The sequence below is a fragment of the Ambystoma mexicanum genome, chromosome 4q (genome assembly GCF_040938575.1).
Source record: "Ambystoma mexicanum isolate Mex_15411 chromosome 4q, UKY_AmexF1_1, whole genome shotgun sequence".
NCBI classification, from domain to species: domain Eukaryota; kingdom Metazoa; phylum Chordata; class Amphibia; order Caudata; family Ambystomatidae; genus Ambystoma; species Ambystoma mexicanum.
Window position 1 is genome coordinate 1,046,009,028 of NC_090928.1, and position 10,816 is coordinate 1,046,019,843.

At 45.5% G+C, this 10,816-nt stretch overlaps 1 protein-coding gene across 4 annotated transcripts in view; it reads left to right on the plus strand.

Annotated features, from left to right (window-relative positions):
- MARK1 (microtubule affinity regulating kinase 1) overlaps positions 1-10,565 on the plus strand; it is a 947,566-nt gene extending 937,001 nt beyond the window's left edge. For 2 of the 4 annotated variants that reach the window (XM_069608596.1, XM_069608594.1), the window contains exon 17: positions 8,104-10,291. In XM_069608596.1, coding sequence (XP_069464697.1) covers positions 8,104-8,458 — 355 coding nt within the window. In that variant the 3' untranslated portion in view covers positions 8,459-10,291. Of the gene's footprint in view, positions 1-8,103 lie in introns of all 4 variants that reach the window. The other 2 variants (XM_069608592.1, XM_069608593.1) reach the window with 1 other exon arrangement.
- The last annotated feature ends 251 nt before the right edge of the window (positions 10,566-10,816 follow it).

Consider the following 10,816-nt stretch of genomic DNA (forward strand, 5'->3'; position numbering starts at 1 on the left):
CCTTCTGGACTTGTCAGCGTCCCCGCCAATCAAGCTGCCGGTGGACGCGGATCTACTCTCCAGGGAAGGAGGCGCCATCCTCCACCACGACCCGAAATCGCTGAACTTGCAGGCCTGTCTCCTGCAGCGCTAGAGTTTGGAGGATACGACATACCGGCCGACTGCAGAGAGGTTCTTGCAAAGGCCAGGGCGTCCTCGACTCTTAAATGCTACGGACACAAATGGAAGAGGTTCTCTGTCTGGTGCCACGCACAGAAGATTAACCCTCTACGGATTACGGCTCCCCAGGTACTGCCGTACCTGCTGACGCTGGCCAAAGCTGGACTGGCACACGCGTCCATCAAGATTCATCTTGCTGCGATCTCCCGATACACCAGAACCACGGGCCGGACGTCCCTGTGGTCTCATCGTCTGGTGAAAGAGTTCATGAAGGGACTGTTCAGATCGTTCCCGCCGGTGAAGGCGCCGGCCCCGGCGTGGGAGCTCAACGTGGTGCTGACCAAGCTCATGGGACCTCCGTTCGAGCCTCTGCACTCGGCCCCGTTGAAGTTTCTGTCGTGGAAAACAGCGTTTCTTGTGGCCATCACCTCCGCACGACGGGTGGGAGAGATCCAGGCCCTTTCCTGCAAGGCCCCGTACTTGACTTTTCACGACACGAGGGTAGTGCTCAGGACGCACCCCTCCTTCATGCCCAAGGTACCGTCGGACTTCCATCTCAACGAACCCTTGGTGTTGCCTGTGTTCTTCCCGTCGCCTTCGTCGCCGGCTGAGAGGACTTTGCACTCGCTGGATGTGGCTAGAGCGCTGAAGTTCTACGTGGACCGCACGAAGTGTTTTCGGAAGACGTCACAACTCTTTGTGAACTTTGGACCTGTCAATCAGGGGAAGGCTCTCTCGAAGGCTTCCATTTCCAGATGGCTCTCCGGCTGTATCATGTACTGTCATCGGTTGGCAAACCGACCGCTGCCTGGCCGTCCGAGAGCCCATTCCACCAGAGCGATCGCAGCTACCACGGCGTTCCTTTCTGGTGTGCCCCTGCTGGACATATGCAGGGCTGCTACGTGGAGGTCGACGCACACCTTCACGAAATTCTACTGCGTCGATCGGGATTCCAGGGAGGAGTCCAGGGTCGGCCAAGCAGTGCTGCGCAACCTGTTCGCCTGAGGTGAGCCTGGTGAGGAGGTAAAATGCTTAATGTTGAGTTTGATGTAATGCTTAATGTTGAGCTTTTGCCACCTCCCGTGGTTGTGCATGTGTGTACTGCTATGTATTCTTTATTCATGAGCATGTGAATCCATGCCAGACCCCATGCTGGAGAAGGAACAAGTTACTTACCTGTAACTGTTGTTCTCCAGCGTGGGTCTGGCATGGATTCACATGCGAACCCTCCCGCCTACCCCTCTGCGGCTCTTCACTTGGTCATACTGCCACTTCACGTGCTTCCAAATCTGAAGATGGCTGCCAGAGGCGGTGCTTAGGTAGAGGGCAGTCATTGGCTGTGGTCAGTATGACGCAGAGACCAGTGATTGGTTATTACTACGAAAGACAGATCAGAAACGAAACTGATACTGGTTTTTTCTTTACCGAGGATTCCCAGCCTGACGACGGGGAATATTCATGAGCATGTGAATCCATGCCAGACCCACGCTGGAGAACAACAGTTACAGGTAAGTAACTTGTTCCTTATTTATATAGCACCTTAATCCAAAGCACTGATGATGAGACTTCTCAAGCTCCACCTGGCGCCCAATTGGGACTAGGAAACGGGGTTGCAATCGGACAGAATCCCGATTCCTCTGTCCTTTCTGGATCTTCACAGGTGGCTGTTTGACTGCTATGTGGCAGTGGGAGCCCTCTTCACCCAGCCAGAGCCCACTCTGGTGGTGACAATGGGTTCCTCCATCTCGGGCTTGAGGGTTATTCTATTTATGGAGCGTGGTCCAGGACGGAGGCCCTCCTGCATATCAATCTGCTCAAACTCAGGGCGGTGGGCCTGGCGCTCGGGGCCCTTCTACTGCTCGTCAGGGGCAAGGCGGTTCTGATCAGGACCTACAATTCAATAACAATGTTCTACCTGAACAAGCAGGGTGGCACCCGTTCTCCCCGCCTGTGCATGAGGCGGTGTCACTTTGGGAATGGGCCCTGTCGGAAGGGATTTGGATCTCCTCGGTCCATCTCCCGGGGGACAACAATGCGAAAGCGGACCAGCTCAGCCGCCTGGGGATCAACAGGTACTAATGGGAGTTACACATCAACTGTTTGTTGCCCCTGTTCCAGAGATGGGCGTTTCCGGATCTGGATTTATTTGTATCTCCTCTGAATTCCAAGTGCCCCAGGTTTGCTACTTGGGCAGGACAAGGGTCTGTGGGGGACGTGTTGCAGTTCTGCTGGCACAGCCACGGGTGTTAGCGGTTCCTCCTTCTCCTTTGCTCCAGTGTACCCTCTGCAAATTCAGAGCCTCAGTGGGCTGCAGCCTCATCCTGATCACCCCCCACTTGCCCTTGATGGCTTGGTTCTCGGATCTGCTGCAGTTGTGCTCCCAGGGACCTATCCATCTCCCGATCCCCAGTAGGGGCTCCCTGACGCAGCAGGCCGGGGCAGTGGAGCATCCAGACCCAGCCAGGCTGGCTCACAGCCTGGTTTCTGACCAGTTAAGACTGCCCCACTCCCAATTCTCAGACGATAACTAGGACATCGTAAAGGAGGCTCGGAGGCTGTATACACGCTCTCAGTAAAAGAGCAAGTGGACCCGGTTCTACCACTGGGTTGCACAACACGGGCTGGACCCCCTTACCTGCTACCTGAATGACATGCTGGCATTTTCCGCACATCTGGCTCGTTCTGGTGTTCAGGCCCTACTGATTTGGCGGTCATTGGGGCCTATGAAAATTCCACAGGGCAATTTTTTTCAGCTGCCAGTCCAGTGCTGAAGGCTCACCTCAAGGGGTTGTCCAGGCTTTTTCCTCGTGTCGATAGGCCACACCCGGTCTGGGACCTCAACGTAGTTCTGCCAGCTTTGCAGCATTAAGCCCTTCGAGCTGATGGTCTCAGTGGATATCATGCTGGTGACACTCAAGGTAGTGCTGTTGGTGGCGCTCACTTCGGTGTGCAGGGTCAGCGAGCTGCAGTCTGTCGTCATGTGAGCCTTTCACCATCTTCCATAACGACAAGGTCATCTTACTCACTCATCCAATCATCTTGCCCAAGGTGGGGGTCTCCATTCCATTTGAATCAGGAAATCTGCCTGCTGGTGTTCTTTCCAAACCCGCAGTCGGAGGCTGAAAGGGCTTTGCATTCCATGCACCTACAGAGAGTGCTCAAGTTCTATCTCTCCTGTACGAAACCTTTCAAGAAGTCTGAGGCGTTGTTAATCACCTTTTGGTGCCTGTCTCCCGGCACCCAAGCTTCCAAAGCATCTATTGCTCGTTGGATGGTCCGGACCATTTAGGAGGCATACATGGCCAAGGGTAAGGCAGTTCCTGCAGGATCCATGCCCATGCAGTCAGAGCAAAGACTACGGCTGTTGCCTTTCAGGGACATGCTTCTTGGGAAGTCCTCAGCAGGGCAGCTACTTGGTCCACGCTGTCTGCGTTCTGTAAACACTATTCCCTGAATACCAGTTCCAGGCGGGATACAGAGTTCGGTCGGGCGGCTCTGAAGAACATTTTTGCTTCTTAAGTATGAGGCAGGTTGTCCTCCCAAAGGTTTTGTTTGATGCAATAACCCACAAGGATGGAGGAAAGGGGGGCGGGGCATATACTCACTCTAGCGACTAGAGTACTCGTAGTCCTTATTCCCCTTTCCTCCATACGTCCCACCCACCTTCCCCCGCTTGTATGCCAGGGGCTAAAATAATCAGCATAGCCAGGTATTAAAGCATCCAATGTGTTAAAAAAAATAAATAAAAAGGGACTGGGGTGTGGCGCCAGAGGGCAGTCTTGGGGACGTTCCGATGCCCGGGTCCACACTGCCATGCGATATGCCAAATTTAAAGGGGAAGTGCATTTTTTCACTGCCAAGGTTTCCGTTACCGTCCCTATGTTGGCGGGGCACCCACAAGGATGGAGGAAAGGGGACTAAGGACTAGGAGTGCTCTAGTCACTACAGTGAGTAACTTTAATTTATTAAGCATCACTAGAGGCAGTGTGGGGTCAGGTAAGGTGGATGAGGGAGAGGGCAGGGGGGGAGATCTCCCTCTTTAGCAAGTAAGTGAAGTTTAAGCCAAGCTTTGAAGAGATCCACAGTTGGGTTGGCTTTGATTGTTATGGCCAGTGGATTCCAGTGGAGTGGGGCGTGTAGGAAGAGCAGAAGCCAGAGGAGACACAGGGAGGGTGTGGGAGAGTGAGGTTGAATGCAGAGGTGGATCGGAGGTAACAGGATGGTAAGTGAACTGACATACAATTTGCTAAGTACTGGGGAGCAAGATCATTGATAGCTTTGTAGATTAGTAGAAGGAATTTGAAAGGAGAGCAGTTGTGAATGGAGACCCAAACCATTTTGTCAGTAGGTTGTAGAGCTTCTGGGTAGTAAAGGATCCCAGATGAGTTCTTCTGACAATGCAATAGCTCTCATCAACCTGGATGCAGAGATATATATACACAGCTCTTGGCATTGAGGATGGAGGGACTCCTATACCGTATTTCACCAGACCAGTCCAGGTTTGAGGGACAGAAATCCTTTGATGATATACGAAGAATACTCAGCCTTACTTTTTTCATGAGACGCTGAAAAAGCGTTTGACTTTGTTCCCAGACAATCTGATTCGGGCCACAAATCAGGATCATGGTACAGGAAAACTACAGATAACCTGGGCCAAGAGTGAAGGTGAATGGGTCTCTCTCCAAGGCCTCCCTGATCAGCAGGGTCACCAAGCCAGGGTGCCCGTTGTAACCATTACTGTTTGTCCTGGTCATGAAGCCATTTTCACAAACAATCGGAGAGAATGGAGCGATAAAGGGGATTAAGTGGGCCAGTGACTTATTGTTAATGGTGACAGACCCGTCCCTCCCTCTCTGGGGAATTATGAAAGAAATTTGCCATTTCTGAAAGGGTGTCGGGCTTCAAGATAAACCTTTCCAAGTGCGAGATCTTAAATACCTCAGTACCTACATAGGATGTTTTTCAGTTGAAGGTTGTGCTATCTTGATGGGCCAAAGAGTGATTAAGTATCTAAAATTGGTAAGATCCTGGGGTTAGCGATGCTATAGGATTTGGCTCTTACTTGCATATACCGTCTGTTAATAGTTATCTACAGGGCAGGAAGTATATAATCTGCGTCAGCCTGCTTTTGTTTGTGAAATGATGTATACTACAGCAATAGGGCAGGAAAGCAAATCACTCAAATGTACAATTCTTCCATATGGGATACCTTTAATATGGGGAATTTGATGACTGCGCTATGGGGGAAAAGCAAAGAGTTTGAAAGTCTGGTCTTTCATTGCTTATGTACTGAAGGATGGCAATGTACATGCCTAAAAGAATGAGCGCTACGCATTTTAGCGGACTATGAAACACCCGGTCAAAAAGCACCAATTCCCTTATGTCCTGACCAAAAGACTGATGACTGAAGGGTCGAGAGCAGGGGATTACGACATGCCTCAACTTAGCATAGTTGTAGAGAATGATAGAGAAAAATCATCTTTCTGTTTGCAATTGTGTACTAAATGGACAACGTTGATTAACGTATGGAAAGCTTGTGATTGCCTTTGAGATATTCAATAAAGTTTGATTAACTAAAATAAAATGTGGGCTGTTGTTGCTATCCCTGTGTCAAAGGATCGTCTGAAGCCTGATGGCTCCTAGAAAATGTACACCCAACTATGAACATTGGACCTAATTGAAATGACAAAAGTGAAATGAACATTGTGGTGCCCACTTCTGCCGTTCTCAGTTGATATCCTTGACCACTGCATTTATTTAGGGGAGTGGGTTAGATCTAAATCAGTTAACGTTGGTTATATTTTTCCTCTAGAAAAGCGCTTGTTCCCAGGGCTCCAGGCCAAGCAGATGGTACCGTTTCTATGCTGTGCATCACTCGGAGTAGTAGTAGTTCCCCTTCAACCAGCAATAGACCCGATCCAGGCGACTTGTTCTGGTGGTCTGGCTCCCAGGTTGGCTCACTAGGTATATACAAGTGTTGCCAGTTACCTGAAATTACGCATGGTGCAATGAGTCCTTGTGCAAAGGGTACATTGAATTGTTAAACAGCAAGTGTGATAGGGAACATAGTGTGATTTTTATTTGCCCCCGTACATGAGCCAAACAGTGTTTTGTGGATATATTAGAGTTTGCAAATATATCCCTTGTTCAGGTATGCTGTGTTTTTGTTTTTCAATTGCTAGAGGTACTAATCCATTGAAGCTGTTTGGCATGGAAACAGATTCCACCCGTCATTTTAGTCAATAGATTAAAAGAAGAATTCTTAGTGTGCTGCTTCTTTTCCTCACACATTTGTGAAATACCATTTCAGCTTTAGAGGTAAACACCCTCATCAGACAACAGGTTCCACTCTTGCACAAACTAAGTGGAGTGCAATGTGTTTGGCCGGTACTGTATCATGAATATTACCGAAGATGCTAAACGAATCCAGGCAATGCCTATGATGGGAGACAAACTCTGTTTACAAGGTCGGCTTTTTCAATAGAGCTGCTGCTCTTTTTTCCATTTTGGGAAAAACAGACGTTGAAAATGGAATGTGGCTTGGACGTCTCACCTACGTTATTCTGATGGTCTGGGCTTCGGGGAGGTGTGGTGTAAAGGCACGTTTAAATAATGAATATGCCTGCATATTGTTTCCTATCCTTATGCAGAGATGGTAACTAAGCACCATATTTCTTTGTAACTACATTTGAAGGAATTGGGCGCTTACTGCTTCATCACATGACTCAAAATTGTTACTCGGTTGCAAGTAACCTTACAGCTAGGCATAAGATTCCTTTTCGCTGAATCTGGCGCCCTCCATCGAACTACGCATCCACACAGAAATGCAGCTGAAGGAAACCGCAAAATCCAAAGTTCACTTTAACAAAAAAAAATCCTGTAAACTGTCGGCGCTTTTACAGCCACACATGCACATCAGATGAGAACATGGTACCCTCGGAGGACACATTGACAGTTGTATTTTTGATGGCAAAAACTTCCTCTTAGTTTGCAACTTAAAGATCACAGAGTAGGGTGGCAAAATGTTCGAGACTGCATAGGTTTTACATTATAGAGATTCAAATTAGGAGAACAGACTTTCAACATCCCATTAAAATTGTATCTATTTTTACAAACATATGAGTAGTCAATACAACAGTTGCAGATAAAGAAAAAAGTCCATTAGCTTTTTGCTTTTTATATTTCCCAAAATAAAACTTCTAAAATGGCGTCCAACAATACGCCACACATAATGACCTCCACAAAGGGTCAGCCAGGAAAAGAACGGCTGTTATTGCTTCTGTGGTCCATGCATGTCGAAAGAGATTCTAGTGAATGGCTCTGTGATGCAGTCTCGGGCATGGGATTCTGGGTAGACCCTCTGTCTTGGGCCCGTTACTGGTTCGAGCCGTCAATGTGCCTTGCTTGCACAGCGAAAAACATTAAAGGAGGCTGCCTTAAAAATAATTTATTAGCATTGATTCATATTTACTGTGCCTGCTTGTTGCAAGTGCTAAAAAGACATGCCCTATCCCCAGGGATCAGAATTGGTCCCCATGAAGAGGTTTTACAGTTCCTTGCCAGGGGCAGGAAACTTGCGCTATGGATTTTCCCCATTATGTGTAGGGATTCCAAACAGAATGGGGTTGAGGCAGTAAAACTCACAGAACGAATATTTTCCATGGGATTGTCTGCCTCTTTCAGAATAAGGCTGTAGGTTTTATGTCTGTAGAGGCAAGAATCCTTCATAATGATAGGGAGGTACAATACTTGGTAAATTAACTATCCAGTAAGTATTTTCAAAAAGTAGAACACCAATTTGAAATGTATTGCTGTTGGTTAAATTGTGGCATAGCGTTATGTGGTAATAGTTAATTTGTGTTAGTCTTTTGAAAATGGTGTTATAGTCATCAGTTTATTCCTTATCACTTTGCTTTTTCCCCTACTCCCCTTCAAATGCTGTAGGAGCACGTCTGGCGAAACAAAGGAAAGAGAAAAAGAGGACGTTAAGGATTCCAAACCCCGTTCGTTAAGGTTCACGTGGAGTATGAAGACCACAAGTTCCATGGATCCAAATGACATGATGAAAGAGATACGTAAAGTGTTGGATGCTAACAACTGTGATTACGAACAAAAGGAGAGGTTTTTATTGTTCTGTGTTCACGGAGACGCACGGCAGGATAGCCTTGTGCAGTGGGAGATGGAAGTTTGCAAACTTCCACGACTGTCGCTCAATGGGGTTCGCTTCAAGCGAATATCTGGGACTTCTATTGCATTTAAGAACATTGCATCCAAAATCGCGAATGAGCTTAAGCTGTAAGAGAACCTTATGGGATCAGGGAATATTCATACACGGTCTACACTACCATGTTGGAATGTACTGGTAACGCCTAATGTGATTGGCTTGTGAATCGCCCCACCCCTGTAGAAACTGCCCTTATTGCAATAAGGTTATACATAGTTATGAATTGTACAATGAAAGTCATTAAGACCCATATTAAAAGACTGTAGCTAAAAACAAATGTTATGTTCACTTGTACAGGTAAGTATATAGAAAGCATTTTGTTCACGGTTTATGTTCATAGAGTTGTATTATAAAAAAAGGTTTTGCTTAAAAAACACAGGTCTTGTATAGTTGTGTTTAGATTTCTGTACAGAAAACGTATGTTTGATGATTTGTTTCAGATGAGAAAGTTCTTCCTGATCATTAGTTGCATTTTTGGATGTTCTTTTTCTTACCTCCATCATGCTTATTTTTTTAGATTTTGTCCATTCTGAAATTGCACAAACGTTGGAGTTGTCACAGCCATTGCATGACCATGTTTTAGTTATTTAAGAAATCATTTAGGAATCTGAGAAAGGGACACAGATCAGCCTTCGTTGTACAGTAGGCTGCTTTTGCTTGTCTTTTGATTGTAACCTTTTTATTGGACAGCCTTTGGTTGGAAATGCAAAGATGTTTACAGTGTTGGCACTTGTATTTAAAAAGAAAAGTTAAGTAATACCTTTTTGAGCCTTGGGTTATAAGAGCCAGGTGCGGGGAAACACAATCATATGGTTATACCAGAGCTTGTTCGTATTGCCTCTCAGACAAATGTAGCAGTAGAATTTGGGACAGCCTTGTAGAGAAAAGCAAATATTGTCTGTTCATACATGATGTGAAATTGTCATTACGTTTGTTGCTTTCACAAAACATTGCAAATCCCAATGTGGAAATGTGTATTGGGACAATCTGCTAGCACAAGGTAATGAAAGTGAAGTATTAACCAATTAGAGCAGTTAATAAGACACCTCAGGAATTAAATATCTGTTGGAATGTTTTGCTCCTGCTCCAATCCTCCACCTCATCCCTCAATGCACACACGTTGCTATACAATATTTTGCAGTTAGGCACACTTTCTTCATAACCGTATATTGTTGATCCATGCTTAAGTGGTTGTACAGTTTGTCCCCATGTAATCTGTTTGTGATTAATATTTTACCGGATTCCTTATATTTATTCCACATCATTATGCCTGTAACGTGCAGCTTTGTAATTAGGCATTTGCCTAGATTAAAAAAAAAGGTTTTCCTTCATAATTAGTGATATAAACCTGTGTAAAACCACTAGTACTGGTACATTTTAATACTTGTTATTTTGTACTGAATTAACCAGAAAGGTTATTGGTGCAATGTTATTTAATGTTGTAATTAGTGTATTCAGCATATGGATCAACCATCTGATTTAATTTGGAAGAAAAGAAGGCTTGTTTAAAAATGGAAAAAAAAGCTGTTCATTGAAAACCAGAAAAAGGAAGTAAAAGCTGTGATGATGTACTCTGTGGCACTATTCTGATGCAGAAGACTGTAAACGTACCTGGTGCGCCAACTTGTGACGGCTTTCTGTCGGAGATGAACTTCACATGCTGTACTGTACTGTGACGTGGCGTTCTGCTGTAATGGTTCTGTTCTGAAATGGACGTGTATTGTTGCCTTAGAAGAAGGGTGATGGAATGGAAGACCTGTAGCCCCTTTAATACCTAGTGTTCATTTAATAACATTTTTGATGCAAGTCATCTTGATTCACTCTTACTGGTGCACTCTTATTAAAACTTACTTGAACAATTCTGGTAATAAAAAAACACTTGTCTTTTGCCCTTTCGTCAGACACGAAGTAACTGTTTCAACTGGAGCATTTCATTATTTAACAATATGTACATTTTTACGTATGCTCAGGTGACTTGTTTGTTCTAGTTCACAAATTATAGCAAATGTTACTTTTATTAAGGTATCGTAAAAGTGTCCTCCAAGCATTCCCTTTGGTACACACTTAATATTCATTTTCTACACATGTCGCCGAAGGATGAGCTCTCTGGTACTGTAATCTTACAAATGAACTATCCTACTCCAGTGACATTCAAATAAAACCTCAGGAGAATGGAGCATGATTACTGTTTTTGCTTATGTTTTTGTTTGTGAAACTATTAATTTGACCAGTGACAAGAATGCTTGTGAAAGGTATAAGCTAGAGAGCACAGGAACCTGAATCAATATAACACAGTGCGAAGAACCTAGACAGCAGCAATAAAATTGTTCCAGTTGCCTCTCTTGTCCAGTCTCCATGTGCTTCTGCGGTTTTCTTCAAGATTCATATAGTTGATAACAGTGTACAATGTCATGAGACTATCAACCAGTACAA